The sequence below is a fragment of the Gymnogyps californianus genome, chromosome 4 (genome assembly GCF_018139145.2).
Source record: "Gymnogyps californianus isolate 813 chromosome 4, ASM1813914v2, whole genome shotgun sequence".
Taxonomy (NCBI): Eukaryota; Metazoa; Chordata; class Aves; order Accipitriformes; family Cathartidae; genus Gymnogyps; species Gymnogyps californianus.
The window spans coordinates 32,163,346-32,185,470 of record NC_059474.1 but is presented as its reverse complement, the minus strand read 5'-3'; the positions used below and the strand labels follow the sequence as shown (position 1 = coordinate 32,185,470).

The 22,125-nt window shown below is 37.3% G+C and overlaps 1 protein-coding gene across 1 annotated transcript in view; it reads left to right on the top strand.

The window, feature by feature from the left end:
- Positions 1–536: 536 nt before the first annotated feature.
- The window catches only part of DLC1 (DLC1 Rho GTPase activating protein), a 235,260-nt gene continuing 213,671 nt past the window's right edge, over positions 537–22,125 (top strand). The window contains exons 1-2 of the mRNA XM_050895583.1: positions 537–591; positions 16,414–17,578. Of these exons, the coding sequence (XP_050751540.1) occupies positions 16,526–17,578 (1,053 nt within the window). The 5' untranslated portion in view covers positions 537–591; positions 16,414–16,525. The remainder of the gene's footprint in view (positions 592–16,413; positions 17,579–22,125) is intronic.

The window sequence follows — 22,125 nt, the reverse complement described above, 5'->3', positions numbered from 1 at the left end:
TTTCCCCTATCTCTGTGCGCTCTCTCCCTTTCCCTCTCCCTGGCGCAGGCAGGCAGGCTTGCTGTCTCTCTCTCCCTCTCCCTCTCTCTCAAAGGCAGGAAATACTTTTCAGGCAATCTGGGCCTGGTTGTTGAGGCCCCTTTCACAAAACATCAGTCTGAATTTAGTAGACAGAAGTCACTGAGAAAAGCTTGACAGGCTCGTGCTTAGTTAAGGCTCCCTCCAGCTGCAGAGGGTGTTTTTGTTAGAATCACACATTGAGCAAAACTGCTTAGAATAGAGCAATGATCTCAGTAGCGAAATCTGAACTTTTATGCTAGCAGGAGCTAACTGGGACTGGGATCTTTTGTTTGTTTGTTTGCTCCTTCGTTTTGTTTGGGTTTTGGTTTTTTTATTTACCAAAGATTTTAGGGAGGTCATGTCCGAACTCCAAATTCTCTTCATCTAAGTAAGGCTGTCTTGGAATCTTTCTGTACTTTAAACTATCAAAAATTTTAAAAAAAAAGGAAAGAAAAGAAAAATCAGGAAAGAAACAAGCAGTATCCAGCACTGGAGCTTTCTGCGTTCAGGATCTCAGCACTAAAACTGGAGGTAAAAAAAATGATAATCATTAAAAATGTACATTTAGTTGTAGACTGTGCCAATTTTGTTTATCAAAATGCACCAGATCTATTAAAAAAATCTTCTTGTGCATTTTTCTTCATCTTTTAAAAATATGCTTGATATGCTGAACTTTGTTGATTTGCATTCATATATAAATAGAGCTGCATGGTCTTGCTTGCATATTTTTTAATGGACATTAAATAGGAAAGCTAGATGTGTGAATTATTTCTTTTTTCACTTCATTTGCCAACAGGGAGGGCACTTAGGGCTATGGTTTTTTCTCTCCCCTCACCTTCCCTTCCCTTCCCTCCCCTCCAGCAGTAATGATGATGAGTGTTTTAGGTAGATATATCAGTTATACCTCTGCTGGGCTTGGTCTCTAGCCTTTTCTCAGTCCTAGATGAAATCTGTGGTATAACTGACAATAGGGTCTTAAATGTGTACACTCTAAATCTGAAATGCCAAGGTTTATTTCTTGGCTTTAGCTAAATTAGGTTATTTTTAGTAACCTATGATTAGATACGCAGTTTAGGGTGTGCTGTGCTAGCATTTAGAAGAAGGAAAGCAAGATTCAGTAAATGTCAGCTGACTGTAACTTTCAGTGAAGATATATTAATTCACTCAGTCTTTTTCTTAACGTAGTAAACATTTAACTATTAAAAATAACAAGAATCTGCTGTTAGGAGTTTAGGGGGAAATTCAGGATATTATCTTTAACTGATGTGTGAACGGAGCGAGCTGCTGCTATTTTATGTAAAGGCGTGATTTAATTATTAAATTGTTATGGATACTAGAAGTATTTTTCATGGCAATCTATATAGTATCTTTTGTCTTCCTGAAAATCTAAAAGGACAGCTGTTGCTTATAAGTAATATGAGAGATTCTTTCTTTCTTATGTACATCATTAAGGCTCCATATAGTTATTGGCCAGATTGGTAACTAAACAGGAGTCATCTGTTCACATATTTCAAGAAGTTTTTAACAGTGTTTTTACTGAATATTTTTTCAAAATGATTGGTGAGTAATGAAATGATTTTGTGGTGTGAAAGGACGTGAAGGACCAGTAAATACTCCAGAATGGGGTCAAATATCTCCTCTGCAATAGATTGAGAATTGTACACTTTACTGCCATTCGGTTGGAAGAAAGTCGTTCATGGTGGTCAGAAGCGCCTCTGGGTTGTGAAGGGCACGGGTCTGAAGGGGACAGGGAACAGCTGGTAGGCAGCAAACTGTCCTGGGTGTATGCTGGGGTGAATTTTAAAGTCACAATCACTCTTGCTTATGGACAAGCCTTCTCTAGTTCGGTGCCCTGAGCTGGGAGAGCTGTGGTAGGTAGGTGGTGGGACTGAGAAGTTGAGAGGAATCTGAATGGCTGAGTCTCTGTGTCACTCCCGTGAAATTTGTGCTGGAACTTTGATGTCTCAAGGGATTTGGCGTTAGTGGCTTTTACTGCACTGTATTCCCATACTTGCTCCTGCATGTATGCGTGTACGTACTTAGTATTAGTGAGTACTCTAGTTAAACAGAAGAGAAAATACCAAATAATAAAAAAAATTATTCCGTATCAAGGGGTGCCTTCTTCAGCAGCACTGTCTTCTGGGTTTTAAAGGATATAATGACCTCAGGTGACCCCACTTACAGAAGAAAATACTTGACACCTGAGACAGTTAAACTATAGGGTAGACAACAGAATAGAACCCAGAAAGTATTTTCTCATTTAACTCTGAAGTTTCTTATAGACTATAAGAAAATGTAACACAAATAGCTGCCTGCCTTTTTGATTTAGGTTTATTTAAAAGTCCTGAAGACAAATCACTGTTCAACTCCTGGTTCTACCTAGTCTAACTTCTCTGTTATGCTAACGTGGTTTTGGTTTTTAAGATATTGTTGTTCAAGAAAAAGAATTCACGGAAAGCTTACTGTCTAAAAAAACACTGAGAATTATTTTATAGATATATAGCAATAATGAACATGGAAAATGAGCATCTAAAGTTTTTGACCTTGTTCTGTTCCTTCAGAAATGTTAATATTCTTAATTTGAAACAAGAAAATAGCCCCAGTAGTTTTATCAGATGACTCCTTTGAATAATTAATCACATGAATTTGTCTGCAGCCCTGAGAAAAATTAATGCAAGTTGTTACATTAATGTAATAGAATTTATTCAAATAGCTTTCCTTTGCCATAAATTTATGTGCCTGCAAACTTATTTTCTTCTGAAACTTGTACTTGTTGACCTCCATGTTAAATTCCATAATCAGAGAACTTGAACAAAGTAAGTTTGTATATGTCGGCCTAATTCATGAAGATCTCTAACATAAAGCAAAGTATATTCCCTCCTAAAAGAAAATTAAAAGCAAAGATAACAGCTTGGGTAGGCAGCTTTTGAATAGGCAAGGTTTATAGTAATTCTTTTAAATTGCTGAGCTTAAAATTAATTTTTAAATTATTCTTTAGGTGGTGGGACAATAGAAGGATGCCCATTTTAGCTTTTTCATAAGCCTCAAAAGTTAATTCATTTTTATTTTTTTAATTGTCAGAAGTGTTAAGCTGAGTTTTATATTATATTTTTCTGTTGTTCTTAACATGAATTTTGTTGCTGAAATGTATCTTCTTTGATATGAAGCTTTCCTGAGGAGGGCAGTAGCAGAAGGAGGAAGGGAACTTAGGAACAGTTTTCTCTTTTCTCAGAAAGGAGATGTATTTTAGAGTATTCTCCTTTTTTCTTTTAGTCATCTGGTTCCATTTTCTGTTGTTTCTTTGTCTGGAGAAAAAATTAAAGGATGTTTTTTATGTTGGTGTTCTGTTCCTTTTACAAAAGAAAAAGGAAAAAGACAAAAATGGAGTAACATAGGGGTAAGAGCAATTGAAATAGCATATCCAGAAGGGCTAGATCTTGATCTCCTTCCTAATAGCAAAGAGCTTCTGGAAGTCTCTGGCCCAACCCCTCACTCAAAATGGGGCCAGCTAGAGCAGGTTGCTCACAGCCTTGTCCACTTGGGTTTTAAATATCTCCAAAGATGGTGATCAGCTTGAATACTTAGTAAGGACTAAGCTTGGCTGTATACACAGGTGTATTTTTTATATATATGTGTGTGTGCATATATATATATATATGTATATGCACATGTATACATATGTATGTGTGTATATATATATAAAAATTATACCCCAAACCAAATTTATATAGAATTTTCACATGCAAGTCCTATGTATAGTAGGATTGTGAATATTATTTTTATGGAAATAATTACCGATATTGAATTTGAATTTGAATATGGTTTTGGGCTGCTGATTGCAGCCCATATTTCACCACTGATATTTGCTGATGCTTTCAGAAACTACTTATTTTAAGACTAGTCTGTTGGTAGAGAATTTCAAATCCACTATTACCGTAATTGCTTGTTTCTCTTGAATGAGGAAAATTGCTTATGTTGAAATTAGAAATGCCTGGAGTTTTATCTCTGGTATATTGTACATCAGCCACTGAACACAAATACAGAGATTTGCCTTAGGCTGTATGTATCTACATTAAAACCTTTACATTACTTCTAGCCTTCACTTCCCTCTAGGCTCTTCTTTTTCTTACTCTGATTCATGGTGTTTCCTGTTAGCTATTTTATTACATCTTGTGTCAAAATCCAGTAGGTTTAGATTAAATGCCGTTGAACTTTAGGAAAGTTTGTAAACAACTTCTGTTACCTCTGAATCTCTAGTGGTTCTCCCACCCTCTAGCTCACTCTTTATCAGCCCTAGGCTTTCCAGGGTAGGTAGGTCTTATCGGTGAGAGTTTCGTACAGTCTGCACTAGATCTCAACCATGACAAATACTCTTTAATGCTGGATAAATAAATGTTCCAACTTGAACATCAGTGTACTTGTGGAAAGTTTGCCTCACAATCCAAAATTTAACTTTGGATAAGGGGGAGTCAGTGGTGAGATTCAAAAAGAAAATTTCATTAGACTGAGAAGTGAGGAAAATCTAGAGTAGTATGGAGTTGCAAAGTGTTGTTCTGCTAAGGGAGCTAAGAGAAAATGTAAGAGGCAAGATGAACCAGCGAGAAATTTGCCTAGCCAAAGCAGTTGGGGTTACATTATTACAGCTGTATAACTGCAACTTATTAAAGAGCATCCAACAACCTTAATTTTGCTAAGGCCATCACAAAATAAGAACCTGCTTTCTTCTCCTCATGAATTTTCTCCTGCAAGACACAGACTTGCCATTACATAATGGGCAAGGAAGACTTGCTTTGGATTCACTGGTTCAGTCTGGAGCATTTAAGCCTCCACTTCTGAGCAGTCCTGAGAGGCTCAACGCACTCGAAGTTGTACTGTTAGATTCATTACACACTTTTTTGTCTGCAGCTAAATGGCAGATAACCCTTTTCAATTTGCTTGAATTGTTTATCTTTGGATAATGCTGTTTTATCAGAGAGAGGTGGCAGCTCTCAATAATAATGTACTAAAATGAGAAGTTTTTGCTGAAAGGATGGTCTCAAAGAGTTGTACTCTCCACAGCAGAAGCTGGACTTGGAAGATTCCATGCGCAGAAACAAATCTACATTTTAGTTCCATTAAATACCTATGTGCAGGAGATGTCAGTGCCTTCCTGGCAGCTTCCAAACCTTGAGTCACTGTCACCTTAATTGGATATATAGCTAAAGATTTTTAAAAAGCTTTTGCATGTCATGTGAGAATTGGTAGCTGGTAAAGGAAATAGACCTGAACTAGTTTTCAAATCGAGGGAAAATATCTGCACGAGCTCAAGTCATCTGTTTTATTTTTCCTGTACTTATGTACTCAGAAAGAATAATTTCCAGGGTTGGGTATGTCTTTCCAGGCAGGCTACAGATGCTGAATTGGAGAGTATCATCATAAAATCAGGAGACCAGCTGATGAGTTTGGAATTGGGGTATCTGGCAAATACTGTGGAGAAGGTCTATTGACTATGACTGTAACAGTCATATTCACATTATTACTATTATAGAGGCAGAGAGAAAGGGGATAAAGAGGTGAGATACAAACACACTGTACACAAGTCCTTTGAAAGACAAGATTCCTGAATTCTGAAATAAGAATATTATAATGAAAAATGGTGAATTGCAAGGTTTTGTTCTGATGCAGACTTTTTCTCCCCCCCAATTTCACCAACCTGGGAAATGAATTAAATTTTTACATTCCCTGCCTTGAAGGAAGTGGACTTAACTAGGTCCTCCAGTGCATTTACAAAACACTCAGTGTGCATTAGATGATATTTCTCTCTCTAGTTTTAAAGAAATACCTGGTACAGCAGCCATTTTGATTAATTTTTGCTTGTCACATCTTCAATTCCATTCCAGAAATACTTGCTTAGTTTGCTCTCAGTACTTTTTTACAGATGCATCAAAACAACATTCCAAACAATACTGTTAATAGTTCATTCTTACCAAAAAGCAGAGCCGTCTAAGTAGTCATTCTTTCTAGACTCTTGATGATAATGTATTTGTCTTTATCAACAGGACAAAATAATTTTCAACTCCTTATGTACAAAGTATATGCGTAATAATGTCAAAAATACTTTTTAGTCCTGTCTACACCAGGAATGAAAACATGCCCCCTACTCTTCAGTAAGCAGACTGGCTGCCAAAAGTCATTGTCCATAGTGCCTCAGATTTCATAGCTCATGGCTATAACGTGCACCAGCAACTTTTCTTTAAATGGAAACGCTATATTAGAACCTTAAATCTAAAAGGCATCAGGAATACAATCTGGTTAATTTATATTGTTTTTAAAAGGACCTCCTGTAGCTAGAAAATTAGTTTTTCACTAGAGTTAACCAGAAAATGGAATTTTTCCTATCCTGAAAAAAAAATGAGGTTTGGGGAAAAATCATCGTAATTCAGGACCAAAAATAATAGCCACAGTTTTCTGGGTTTCCATGTCCTATGGGATGGCCTTTTCTCATTTCATGTCTTCTTTTCAAGACGCTTGCGGTTAAGGGTGGGGGAGAAAGGAGGTGTAAGGCATCTGCCAACTGTGTTATTTTTTCTATTCTCTGGGGGTGGAGAGCAGAAACAATTTTGGGGCAGGATTGGAAGGGTGATGAAATTTCCATATAGAAGACCTCCATTTTGGAAAAGGAAAAAAAAATGCCATTAGGGAAAGAAAAAACAATGTAAAAAGAAGAGTCCAAACCTTCATACCTTAGATTACTTTTCTTCATTCCAAAGAAATAAGCAATTTATATTATGTTGAAATCAAGATGGTATAATATCTTTCGGACTACTAAATTTTGATGAGCAGCAGACTCACAGATCAGTATTGCTAGATATCATGGCTCTGATTTTCTTCTAAAACTTTTTATGCTAGAAATGCTTTTTGGCTTAAAACCTCTTCTCTTTCTAGTGGGCAGTTTTAAATTCGATGGCTGTTGTCACTCTGGAGTGATGCTGTGGTGAAGGTGATGGATTATCATAACAGCTAATAAGAATTTAATGCTGATCATTAATATATTAAAATGCCATTAACAAAATTACAGTAAAGTAGTATAATTATACTATAAATACTTGGAAACAATAGTATTTCTCTGTTGGGTATTTTAAATTGTCTTTTAAATTGGTTTGATTTGATAATTAAATTGGGTGTAAATAATATAGATCTTAAGTGAGCCTGGATAACTGAATTAGTTTGGATCCTGTCATTTCCCCTTTCTCATCCTTGAGGAAGAGGCTCAGCTGATCTGAGGCTCAGCACTGGAAATGAACCAAATACAAATGCAATCAAGTTAAAACCCACTGTAATCACATGTTGGCTACAAGTAAAAGCCCTTCTTTGTATGATGATGAGCCCTGGTAATGCAGCTACTTTTTGAGGAGGAATAGAAAGTAAAGCAGCTCCATGCTGGTTTATGTTTTCTAACAATAAATTAAGGTATATTGACAAAGTTTGGGCTCATATCTTAGGAACCAATAATATTTTCACAAAACAAGCAAAACTTTAGATGCCTCTGAACGAACAACTTGCCAACTTGACTTTATAGTTTGGGGTGTCTAATGTATTGAGATCTTATAAAACTGCTGGACAATATCACAATTTTTATAACATGTTAAATGTCTTTTAAAGAAAGGATGTTAACAACCGTAGCAGTATTACACGTTTTCACTGACAGTAAACTATAATGAGGATCTGACACATGTCAGAATCTATAAAGGAGAAAAGAAAATAGCTTGCTAAAGGGATAATGAAACTGACCCCCACAGGAAAGAGGAAATCCTTATCAAGTCACAAGAATAACTTCAGGTACTTGGCTTGATTAACTTCTTGTGTGGTTTTTCTTCTGTCAGAAATCATGAACTTTTTGCAGTGTATAATTTATATTTACTATACATTATAACTTCTATTTCTTTACATGCATAAGCAAAAAAAAAAATCTTATTTCTGTTTTAATATTTCTCCTTTCTATTTCTATTTTGGTCCTCTCTAAGTTCCTGTAGTATGAGGCACAATGAATAAACGTTCTCCTTCTTCATGATACTGTTGATTTTTATATGGCTCTAAATCCTCTCTTTCCCAGGCAGGAAATTTTAGCCTATTTCATGGCTCCTCAGACAGAAGTTATACCATACTTTTCATTCTCTTTATTTTTTTTTGCTATACCTTTTCCTACTCCATTTCTCTTTCTGAGATGAAATGACCAGAACTGCATACAGTTTTCAGTTCATGGCATAATGAGAACTTAGAAAACATTATTATGCCACTGTATGCTCAGTCTCTCTTTTGCCTACTGTGCTACATACTTTCTAATTTTCACTGAGCTTAAATTTCAGTTCCAGATTACCAGCCACAGCGATTCTTAGTTTTGGGGTTTTTTTCCTGATTGGCAGCAGATATCATAGAGGCTTTTATTATACATTTATAGTTAGAATTATTTTTTTATAACTGCTTGCCATTATATTTATTGACAGGGAATTTCATATGCAATTTTATCTCCTAGCTCTCCACTGCAATTGGGTCCCTCTGTATCTTTAACAAACTTTGTCATTTCACAGCTTTTCTCCTTCTGAATAACCTAAAAAGCACAGGTTCTAATAGCTGCCTTTGCAAATCTATTAATAATCTCCCTCTTTATATTAAAAAAAAATAATAATAATATATTCTCACTTTTGTTTTTCTGGGTTTTTTTTAATTTTCTTTTCACTCTTCATTAGATTTTCAGCCAATTTACTGCATATGGAGATCAGACTTGCAAGTATATAGTTCAGGACCAAGTGGTCTTTATTTGATTTGATTTTAAAACGAGCTTTTGGTGCATCCCACCATTGCTCGCAGCACCCCAAGGCTGAGTGTGCAGAGCAGTTTCCCCTGTTCCTCCAGCCTTCTTGTTGTGCAGAGATACCACTTCTGAGGCCTAGTAAGGAGTTGGGATTTGTGGGCCAAAAATCCCTCCACTTCCTCTTCCTTTTCATGATCAGAGAGAAAAAGATTGGAAAAAGAGTCTCTCTCTTACCCTAGAAAGGCTGTACTTCCCACACCTACTCCAAGCCCTGGTCAGGATCCCTTCTGGCTCTGTGCATCTCCCTCCTCAAGTAAAACCCATCTCTGACTCCAAAGGCATTTGCCATTAGCTTGGAAGAACATCCCTATTGCAGCTCCCCAGATTTCCCCCCTCTGCCTTGCAGGTATCCTGATTGCCCCCTTTTGTTCCCATGTACAGGGAGGGTAACTTTGTGTACCTTCCAGAGTTACAAGTTCAGTAATTTCTCATTTGAGTACTGTTATTCAATTCTACCAGTTGGTTCCTGATCACTTTATTTTCTTGTCCTGAAACCTCTTCTAATTGACATTTCAATATGAGTCAGTTCCTCAAGCTTATCTGAGGGTTGTTATCTGTTGCCATTTTTTTTTCTGTTTGATCTACAGCTGGCCAGCAATTGGTGGTGCATTGAAACAGTCTATTTTTAAAATCCTATATCATAGAATCATAGAATGGTTTGAGTTGGAAGGGACCTTAAAGATCATCTAGTTCCAACCCCCTGCCATGGGGAGGGACATCTTCCACTATATTATAGGGTATGCGCTGGTAGGAATGTTGTGCTTAGTTCATACCTCTGCAATAAATACTGATACCAAAGCCACACTGTCCAATGTAGTGCATCTTTCTGGTGTGGATTGGAGGCACAGTGCAGTATCATTCCAATACTAGTGTTTGAGAGTTGTTTCATAAGTTTTTTTAATATTGCCTATTATTTTAAAGTATTTTACCAGAAAATGAGGACTAAGAATAATTCCAGGAAGTACTTATTATGGTTCTTATGGTAGAATATCACGCTCTCATGTTGCACAGAAATATTTCAATTAAAAAAAAGAAAAATAATTTTCTGTGAAATAAAATGGCTATATTTTGTCCATAGCTGTTATTCATTCTCCTTCTTTTACTAAACTTTTGGGATTGGCACTTGTTGTATTAGAGTATCACCAAAAACTTTGCCTATGGCTTTTAGTAATTCTAAATAATGTAATGTATCATTCAGTTCTCATCCACCTAAGACTGTATTAGAGGTACATTCAGAAACTCTCCCTATCTGGCTGGCTTTGTATCACCAGAGTATTAAGGCTCTGAAAAATTTCCGTTCAGATAGTTATAGCTGAGTCAACCTGTTAGCAAAATTTGTATTAATTATCTCACAGGTGGAAGCAACTTCTATTAAGAGACAAGCTATGATCCTAAATGTTACGTATCCAACATTGCTGCTAGTATTACTTTCTCAGAATAAAAATCCACTAACAAACAAAGTGTAAGGAAAGAGAGGGGTTAGGATTTTTATTTTTCATCATTCACTTCACTTTTAATACTTTTTGTCTTGAAAGGCCTGCAGAATGAAGCAGAAGATAAAAATTTTAGGTGAGCAGTGTCTAGTAAGCTGTACTTTCTCTATAGTTATATGGATTGCATTGATTTGAGTCCTTTAAAAATCGTTTTTAAAGCATATACAGAATGTATCTGAGTCAGTCAATTTTAATATACCTGTTTGTCTTAGTGTAGGCAGGACTTCCTTAGCTTTTCTTGAAAAATGAGATTATCAAGTATGCATCTCATACTTTCACAGAAGCCCCAACACTTTTGTTGGAGCCAACAGGACTTGGGCTATGGATGTCAGTCAAGTGTTAATTACTTACCATCTTTCACTGCTACACAAAGACTGTACTTCTATTTCCATCCACTAATTCGTGGCTGAAAACAAACAGTAAGAGATCTCCTCAAAGAAAAGGACAACTACCATGTGAAAAGACACTGTTGGGCTATGTTTGTGTTTATCTGTACAATCTGCAACAGCTGTATTACTGGCCTGTGTTCACATTCATAACATGTAAGTGCATCACATGCATACACATGCAAACCTTACCATTAAAATTTATATAAAAGATTTCAACTGTTTTATGATTTCATTCTGAAGACATATTTGTCTTAAAAGTATTACGCCTTTTCTGATTTTTAGAATAAAGTTGTAAATATTTTCAAAATTGTTATTAGTTCAAACAATTTTTGATATTTGATCCTACATTATTATCTTTTATATATAAAAGAAATCAAGGAAAATGTATCTGGTATTCACTAGATTAATACCCTACAACAAATAATCCTTGTATTTCTATTCTAGGACATCAGGGTTTAGCATGGTCTATACCTATGCATTACAAAGGCTGTTTATATAGAAACTGCAGACAAGGTGAGCCTCCGCTTCAGTAAAATCCAGAGGGTGGTATATGTCCAGGAAATAAGAGAAGGAAGTATTGTAAATTCTAAAACAGGAGATATTTTAAAATAACTAGCTGAGTGAAGACCTAGAGGCTTATGTTTTATCTCAAATTATTTGTAAACAACATTCTGTCTCAGAGCTTGGTATGGAGTTACTGAAAGAGCTGAATGTAAGCCAGACCAGGAAGATGTGAGATGAGTTTATAGGAAACAGACCCTGTTCACCCAGACTTCCTTAAACAAAGTTTGCTGACTGGGGTCACAGACCAACGAAGATAAAATGATGATAACAAAATAAATATTTCTGCTTGATCTCCATTGCTTACATATGCCTGCTATGTAAAAAATGTAATGAAACAGTCTTTTATCTCTGTAAGTTCGTAAGCTAACGCTTTGCCTTATTTTTTCACAGAAAAGATCTGCATCCCTTGTAAAGCATTAGCAAAAACTGAATTCTGCTGGCAGGACAGTAGGGGCTGTACTGCCTGGGCCGCCCTCTCTGAAACTCTCCTGCCACTTATATGTAGTAAACTCTCCTGTGTTCTTTGCGACTTTCTCCCTAAGCTTTTCTATTTATTGGAGGTCATGCGTGGTGCGATGAATTGTCAGTATGGTGGATACGGTGTGGGCAGCAGGGATGTCACACCTGGGTCAGTGGCTGTCCTTGCCTTGTCCAGCCAGGGATGCCACTGGTGCATGACGGTGTCTTATTTATGCCTGCTTTTGCCATAGACCTTCCATCCCAATGGCGTGGGGTTCACTGCCCCATCTCATGTGGTGGCTGCTGCTGCTGAATGACTCTATGTTTCTCTCCTTACCCCTTTCTTCCACTCTGGGAAAACCGGAGTGGGCTCTGCTCCTGTGTCCTGGAAGGCTGAGGGAGCAGATGGAGGACCAGAGAGCCCTGGTTGTGTGCCTCTGCCTCCCCGCTCTTGTAACTGGGAGGTTTTCGTGTCCCGCCCTTTGCCCCAGAAGGGGAGCTGGGTCTCTGACAAGGGTGAGTAGTCACAGGTACAGACATCTGAGTAAGTTTCGTTCCTCCCCTTTCCATTCTCACTCTAGCTCCAACTCCTGCTGCAGCTTGCGCAGCTTTTGCAGGGTGTCAGTCATAGGTATCAGGGCTGTTTTGTTTAAAGATACTGCTTGTAGGCCATCACATTTCCTTGAGGAGGGAAGCGAGAGAAGGTAAAATGCGTCTTGAAAAATGCACAGCACAGCCAAACCTGAATAGAATTTCATGAGATAAAGGAAGGACACTCCTCTGTCTGAATTTTGAAAGCCTGCTGGAAACAGTTTAGTTTGAGCTTCTCAGAAAAAATCACAGGAATCCTCCTCAAAGGAAGATGTTAGACAATCTAATTATAGGAAAGCCTACCAGTTCATCTTATACATCGCTTCACTCTGTGCTTTATTAATTGCAAAGTAACTATCAGTTCCATGAGACTTGATACAAAACTTTCAAAAATAAACAAGCATAAAAGCTTGCCCTATTTTTCATTTCCATTATATTGTACAGTGAAAGGAGATAGAAAGTAAACTATTACAAAATCCATCTAAAATGACATCTTGTTTTATAAACATTGTGAAGCATCACAGAGGGTGCTTGAAGGGGATTCTGCTGCAGCGTGATTGCCCACTGCTCACTTCAATTTCGTTGGGTCAAGAATTGCCTACTGGGTCAATATTGCCAATATCCCTTAACTCACACCCCGGATCAAGAAATTTTGTCCAGGAGAAGTCTTTATAATTCATATTTTGTTTCATACCTTTATTCTTCAGAAAGTTAATAGTACTAAGCAGTACTAAACTTAGTGCTATTGAAAAGTAAAAGCAAAATATGAATCTGACTTATGGGAGCAGCTGGGTGGACTGTATCATACTCATCCAATGCTTTGAACAGAAGAAAAGGTCTTTTCACTCTACCAAACATTTCAACAGACTGCTAAGAGTTCATCTGCCTGTCTTAAAAAATCTGGAAAAATCAGATATAAAGGTTTCTAGTTGTGGGATGGTAATGATGGAAAGGGAGAAAGGGGGATGCTTCTTCCCTTGGTGAAGAGTACAAATGGACTCGAGAGGGGCATTTCTCGGAGGACAAAAGATTCTGCATGTCAAGAAAAAAGTGAGCAGCAATAGCAGAAAAGCAGCGATCAAGGCAGGAATGCTTTCTTCTGCAAAGTGGCAGTGCACTTTTTTCTCTGGCAGAGAAAGGAGCACAGTTATGAATCTCATTCAGAGGTCTGGAGTGGTGAATCCTCCAAAGCACAGCTTATGTGCCTGCATGTGAGTGCAAAGGAAATAGGTTATCCTGAATACAGAGGTAGAAGAGAGAAAAAAGTTCCTTGTTGGCCGTAACCGTCAAGCAATTACAGCAGGAAAAGAATTTCTAAGCTGAATTGTGGCAGATAATGCAGACTTTGAGGAGTGGATGGGGAGTGGAAGAAAAGTAAGCTTCTACCAAACTATGGGCTCCTCCATGTGCCATGGGAATGAGGGGATTTCAGGGACTGGTAGCTGAAGCTGCCTGGAGAGGGGGTGTATGTAAGGTAAATTTTTCATACTCAGTGCTAGCATAAGCTCATATTTTAGAGAACAACAAAAGTGCCCTTCTCATATATTTATTTGTCTTGCATTTCAAGCAAAGTATTTGATATTCTCCTGTTTAATCATTTTTTTCTGCAGTCTGAGGCAGCCAAAACTAGTGATAGTGCAAGTAAAACAGAAGGGCTCCTAAAGTAAAATTTATTTGTTTTTCGTCGCCCATGAAATATAACTCTCCACATCCAAAAAAATGAAAAACAGTAAGGGATCTGTTCTCCCCTTTCTGCACACGTGTAACTCCATTTAGCAGCAGCAAGATTAACACACACCCATTAACTCTTTGAATGCCTGCCTTCCACACATTAAGAGCAGCCTAAATCTTAGGTAGATAGATGCATGTATGTCATTAGGAAGTTGTATTTTTTAGCTTTTTAGACCTAATATTACTGGTGTCTTTTCTTGATTTTTGTCAGAAATTCCCCTACATGGCTGTAGCAACTGTGTTTAATTTTCTGTAAAGTAGATGGAGCTGCTGTTCTAGTAGGGGAAGAGAGAGGGAAGCTGCAGATGAGTTGCACCCAGGTGCAACTCCAAGCAGTGCTAATGGAGGGCAGTAGAAATCATTGAGCCACTTTTAGTAAACCTGCCCCTTTTCAGAGGTCAAAACAAAACACAGTAGTGTTGCAAAACTAATTTAATTGCTTCTGAAGAGCTTTAGGGTCCACCAGGAAAAGGTGCAGCAGAAGTTAAAACTATTATCACTATTGATTTGCACTCTGTGGTAATTTTGGACCATGCACACTTAGAAATAGTAGGAGAATATAAATACGAAATGAAGTCAGAATAAGAATGCAAATGCACTGCAAATTTATACAATAATTTGACTTCACATTTTAATATTTAGGCTTGCTCTCATATTCAGCCAGGAAAGAAAAGAGAATCTTAAAGTTGTATTAACTTCTTACTACCAAATTTTGCCTCTGAAAGTAGATAATTTTTTTTGGCCTGGCTCTGTGTGTTATTTTCCGTTTTCCTCAGCCTCCCACACGCTAATGACTTGTGCATGGAATTCTCTTACCCTATGAATACGTTTTCTTTTTAAGCACTGTCTCCACAGAGGTGGAAAATGTGAATGTGAAATGAAGCTTGCCATCCTCAAAAAAGGTTAAAGATCTAGGAGCATGTACAACTCTATCCTGAAAGTCAGTTTGTCAAGACATAATTTACAGAGGTTCAGTTGCACAGGCATAATTCTGCATTTCTTTCAAGATGAATACTTTTATACCTTCAGGCATGTGATTTGTCAAGGCAGCTTTGTGGCCTGGTGGGCAATCAGAATTTGCCTTAGTGGACTGAAATGACCCAGAACAAACTCAGTACTTAATCTTCTTTATTGCTGAAATCAATAAGCAGATCCATGCAAAGTGCTGACAGTTCTTATGTAGGGAGTGAAAAGTAGAAGTGTCTGCTCCTTGAACTTCTAATGTTTTACAGGCCAGAAGCTTTGTTTTGTTACTTGACAAAGAACTTGTTAATTTTGTTTTATAATGCATAAATTAATGTGAGGCATTTTCTTTGTGCTAATTTGCACGTGCAATGTCACAAGATTAACGTATCTCAAACGCCATCATCCAGAAGGCCTGAGACAGCAGTCAGTGAAAAATACCCACCTAGATTATCAAGCAGGGACAGTGGGCTCTGGCAGAGTCCAACAGTCCAGGTGAGCGGCATGATTACGGCTGACCACGCTGGCTCATAAGCAACGCTTCTGGAGAGCCCCATCCTAAATAAGGGTTTCCTCCTTTCCTTACATTAGTAGATCTTGAATATATTCACCAAGGCATTTTTTTTCAGGTTTTATCATGTATTTGAGGTAAGGAATATGCCAAAAGCTTAAACTAGTTTTCCTAGGGTTGTATTTTCTATTACCACACAACAGCTGATTTCCCCTGCAGTCTCATGTAACACTTGTAATGACGACTTGTGCTGGAGTGAAACAATAACAATAAAAATGAGAGCCACTGAATGGGTCAAAGCTACTCATAAGACAAGGGGTTTGGAATAACCCTCAAGTTCTGCTCTACCTCTTTGGGAAACAGCCAGAATTCTGCACTCCATGGGTATCTCTGGATGGGGAAGAAATACAAAATAACTTTGTGTGCAAAGCAACCATAAGACTTAATGCCATTTATACCCATGGAAATTAATATCTTTTGACAGACATAGTGAAGAGAGACTTATTGTCAAATTTGGCTCTAGAGCCACTTGCCTGTCCATGCGCCTGTTTATGCCATTTTTGTTTACTTGATACTGGAGAGTAATCAGAAAAAAAGTTATACTGAATTATGAGTGCTGTCAAGTTTTATATGAAAAGTATTAAAACTTTAACCAAAACAGTCTTCTAAATTCCTGTCTTTCTGGTCCCGCAGTGTTATCTTGCTTTTACACTTTTGTTTAAACTGTTCCTTCCCTTTCTTTTTTTTTTTTTTTTTATTTGGAGTTGATTCAATAACCTGATCTTTTTTTATTTCTTGCAGATGTTAAAATGATGAAATCCTCTCTCCCTCTGGAGCAGTGCACAGCAGCCATGACATCTCCTCTGGTCCTCCGTGGAAGGTACGTCGCAGCCTGCTGCTGAACTGTTATGACATGTCTCTAGCAATCAGAAAGAAAAGCTGGGAAGAGCATGTGACCCAGTGGATGGGATTGGCTTTGGAGTCTGTGGAGTATAATACAGCATGTCGTCACGGACTTGTAGCTGATAACTTGCAGACAAGTATGGAAAAAGATGAGGGTTTGAGCGTGGACCGGAAAGAAAAATGTGCTTCGTTTCCAGAGTGCTGTTATAGTGGAGAGCTGATTGGCTTCCCTGCAAAGCAGCTGGGAAATGTTTCAAAGGAGGTGGATGAAAATGATAACCATGAGGATGAGGAGCATTTTCTAGAGGCCAGCACAGAAACTCTAGTCCATGTGTCTGATGACGATGATGAATATTCAGCACTCAACCTGGATAGTGTTAATTACCACATCACTGCTGTAGGAAGGGAACCAAAAGATGAAGAAAAGAGTTTAAATGGAGCAGGCTCCTTAACACAGATGGTACAAGTAACAGAGGGTAACAAGGCAGCTGAAGCATCTGGAATAATTAGAGATATAAGCAAGGAACCTGGCTGTGACACAGTTCCTAAAGAGGAGATGGAAGAAGATGATGTCTGTGGCAGTATTGGCCAAAGCCTGGAGCTTTGTAATTGTGAAGGCTTAAATGAAGTAGTGGATGTAGAGAAAGAAAATCATTCTAATTCTCCAAATGTGAAAGAAATTATTATGCCTGGGAAGCAGCTGCTTCATACTGCTGTAATTGCACAACAGCGCCGGAAATCTGATGCTTTTAAAGACGGGCTTGGAAAATCTGAGTGTAATGTGGTAGAGAGTGGGATTTCTTCTGAATCATGCACCAACAGTGATAGACAACTATGTTCAGCAGTGGAATCCAGCAACTGCCTTATGCAATCTTCTTGCTCTCACATCCCTGCAGTGGAAAATGGTCTGGATGAAAGTGGTTTCACAGAACCTCAAGTGGCCCCTGAAAACAAATGCCTTTCAAATGTCAGTTCAGCAGAAGACATTCAGTGTTTACATGTAAGGAATCATTTGACCACACAAGAATATTCAGACAGTCAAGTGAAACTGCGCAAAAGAAAGGTAGGATGCCCATAAACTGCAGAGATTTTTTCTAATGTTTTCCCCCAATTTCTTATGAAGGTGATTCCATGACTTTATCTCCATAATCAATTGGAGATAAAATGTGTTTTTCAGCTCTGTTTCATTAATTTGTCAGATTTTTCTTCAAATGGTTTCAAGAAAAATGTGTTTATACAACAACTGAGTTTCAGGAGCTCTTTTTAAGGTCTGAAAACAGCTGAGCTGTGAATTTAGAAGGTACCTTATATTCACTTTATATATATATTATTTTATATATTTTATATATGTTGTTCAAGGCTAAATGAATGAATATCTCCTATGGGTTTGGTATTATTTTTGTTTTTCTGCTGTTATCAGGTATCATTATCTGTTTCCTCTTAGGAAACAGATTGTGTCCAGGGGTTTGGAAGCCTTGCTGAAAAAAGAGAACAGGGGAAAAATGCAACAAAACTTTAAAAGGGAAAAAAGGAATGGAAACATTTTGCAGTACTTTGGTTTTCAGCTCAGCCCCATGAGCATATGTTCTTGCAAAAAGAAGTATTGCTGAGTTTGAAACAATGTTTTGTAATTTTAAAGCAATCAGGGAGTTTTACTCTCTACACAGACTAAGGAAGAGCATCATTACAAAACTTTCATGGATAGATTCCCTGGCAATAAAACTCCCATTGGCTTTAATGGAAGGAGATGTGCTGACTGTGGCACTACAGAATTCGTCTTAAAGTCTGGCTTTCCCAGCTATGCTACTTATTCTTGCTAATAATCAATTCGTAATTGTTTACTTCTCTCTGCCTTTTTTCATTTGACATCATCCAGCTTTTTTGTCTCTTTTTATATAAATCTAGTTTCTGTTAATTGTGTGTGGGTTTTTCTGTCAGCTGTAGTGCCTCAGTAGCTGTTTCACTAAAGCACAAATTCACATATCTAAAGTACTGTATGCCACCACAGCATCTTGAGCTGCTGGTCATTACTTCCTTGTGTAGACCCTTTGGTAACAGTAACACTCAACTGATATGGTTAGTAGCTGTAAGTAACTTTTGCAAAAGGTTTCAGAAGCCCTCAAAGCCAGTCTTCCTGTGGTAGTTCATGCAATCACAGTTAATGTGGTAACTGTTCAACTGATCTTGCAGTAAATATGGCTCTGAGTTACAATCAAGAAACAGAAACCTGACTAGCAGTACCAGAAATGCTAAACTTACCCATCTGTAGAAAACAGTTCAAGTTTAAAAAAAAAAAAAAATTAACTGAATTAACATCATATTTGAGAACTCATTGACTATTCTAACTGTATTCTCAGCTGCTCTACTTTAGCATCTCATTTTCTTTTTTCTAAACGTAGTTGTTAATATTGATGCGTACATTTCATATTGCTAGCAAGATGTACCATGCTATATTTTTTAACAGCTTTGATCCTGCTAGTTTCCATTTATCTCCTTGTATCTTGTTTTGAGGTCACGTACTCATCTTTTAAATGTACACTCACGAGAATTGTATTTGAGAATATATTTGTGATTTGTGTTTGTGCCATTAAATATTTAGAAAGACAGAATATAAAAATTCCGGTGAGACAAATGGCGAGAAAAACTAAGAACGGACGTGAGCATAGAAAGGAGCAAAACAAGGATTTGCTTCAAGGAGGGTTGAGAGTTATGTGGCTGCAGCAACTGCAAAGCTGTGTACACTGTAAAAGGGGATGGAGTCTGTAAATCTGAAGGAGTGACCTCTTACCACTTTGGTTAAAGAAGTCTTTACCAACAACTGTAAAATGTTTGGCAAAAGGGAAAAGAGATGCTCTGCTGTTGCTTGTGGCATTATTTATCTGTAAGTTCGCAGGACACTTCTACAAACAATGTTCCTGCGTGCAGGATTTTATCACTTATATCTAATCATGCACTATTTTACAAAAGCCTGTCTGTGTTGGTAATAATCTGTAATGAAAAATGTGCCTATGTTTACAAACTTTCCCTGAAAGCCACTTTTGTAATTTTAACAAAACATTAGAAAAACAACAGACTTGAAACTGAATCCATCCATAAAAGCCAAGTATTTGCTTTGCAGTGACAGGAAGACTTACAGGATTGGGAATGGTATATAAAACCTTTTCTCTCAAGGTCAGCAGTTCAAACTGTGCAGTTAAGGCCTAAAACACACCTCTGTGATTAATGCTCAGCATCAATTATATTTGCATATAAATATGTGCTCATAAAGGTCAGAATATGGGAAAAGACCCATGGAGATGAACTGCGAAAGGTATTTGGGCACCCAAACCTTGAGGTGGCACCTTGGGGGATCATAGAAAGGTGCTGAACTTCAGGTACTTCCATGACAGCTAAGATCTTAGGACCTTTGAGTAGACATCATTCTGCTCTTGCTGGTACTAAATTCTTCTTAAAACCTGTTCCTCGTTAACATATTTTAAACTGCTTTTAATTGTGGCAATAGAGCATGACCCCTCTTATCTTTAGATCAGCTGTCTTCAAACCGAAGTTGAGGTGAGACAGTGTGGATCTGTTGTGCTTGCTCTGCAGATGAATGCAGGTTTGAGGGCTTAAGGGCTTAAAGTTTAGCATCTTTGACCAGCACTAGCTCCATTTCAGTAAATTGTTTTAGTCATGATGGATGTACTGACACTGAAGATGCTTTTTGTAAACAGGTCCAGCTGTTACAGCATTCTTTGCTCCCTCAAGTCACCAGGGTTCAGATGGTTGATACACAGCACCCTCTTTTCCTTTGCTTTCCCAGAAAGACTTCCTAAGGCTCGGAAATAGGAAGCGCCTGAATTTAATTGTGAGAAGTTAATGATGTTAGGTCTAATTGAAAGATCCCACAGTAATCAAGCTTTCCTGTTTTTGTGTTGACTGATAATCAATTCAGTTTATCCACAACATGAAGCTGATGGTTATTAATGGTTCAGAGTAGCAGAAGCATAAATGGATTAACTATATGTGACCACACCAACTAGACGCTTCTGTATGGTTTCCTGGCTTCAATAAATTTTAGATTTTAAAATAGTCACTTAATTTGAGAATTGTAAATTCTGAATTTCCAAAGATTGGAATAATCTTTGAAACTAATGAGCAAGCTGTAATGCTTGGGGCATCCCAACAGCTTGCATGTATGTATGTTCACATGTATAATGCAATAGAGCTTTTAGAGAACAATATCATATAAAACCAGAAGAGTATCGATTATTAAGAGAATACTAACAAAAGGAGAACACTTAATTATTATACTCTGATTTTTAAATGGGAAAAAATAGCCATTACCTTGTAAAGGATCTTGCAAATTTTTACATGTGCCCCATTTTATGCTTTCTCCAAGCTGCTCATCTCATCAAGCTTAGGGATAGCCAAAAAAATCCTTGCTGGGGGATATTAAGTAGATGCACAAATGCACCAGGACTCTAACACGTTCATTTAAATTCTTTTTCAACATGAAAAAGTTACTTCATTCAACATCAGCATAAAAAGGTGGGTTCAGGCATATAGTTTCACAATAAGTTCTCACCACTCACTTCCCGAACACAATCACAGCTGTGGTGTTGCAACCCATATTAATCAGTATTTTGTAAATGCAACTTTTAAAACTAGGCTAAGACAGCTCTTTTACATGATGAATCAGTAAAGGAGTAGAAAGTCATCATTGTGAAATTTGACTCTGAATAGTTTCAGTAAAAATCCATGAAATTTAAAACAAAAATGAAACAGCAATGAACTCCACTTACAAAAGAAATTTTGACTTTTTCTCTATATTTCATTGTTCTCGCCCCCCTCAATCTTAGATTTTATGCCTAGAGATTGTTTCATATAAGTGGGGAGAAAACAGCTAGACAACCAGCTGTGACTGTTTATTTCTCTCTCCTGTAGGATAATGTTATATCACCTATTATTTTTAATAAGATGCAAAGTAACTCATGACTGTGGGGAAAAAAAAGAAACAACAAAAACACCATATACAACAGCAAGTAGCATTGGGCTCAATTCATAGGGGATTGTAAAATCCCTGCATTTAAGGAAAGGAGGAGATGGAGTATTGAAAAACATTCTGCATGCAAAAAGATAGAAATACTATTAATAGGCTTTTTAATAAGGCTCAGGAAGTTGTAGTTAATATTTAAAAACAAAATTAAATCCTCAAACTAGCTTAGCAAGATAATACCAGAAGACTGAGGGGAAAAAAAAAAATCTGTAAAAAGATAAACAGATTTTTCACTGAATATACACAAATATATAAGAAGTATATTCTGATTTGATCCAGAGTAAATGCAGGAAACTTTACTCACATGTATTTGGGCTGCTTTGATACAATGTAGTTTAATATCTGAACGTCAGAAGAAAAAGAATTGAATTAACATACACCAATGAACAATTACATGTCAAAATTGTTAGTAACCTGTTAAATTGTTTTCTTAGTTTGGATGAGGTATATACATTTGCATGCCTTTACACTTGCAGTTAAATACAGTTTACTGAAAATCTGTCATTCATTGCAATAATGAAATACTTTTCTATCTCCTATGTTTTATATTCCAGATTGTAATGATATAAGAC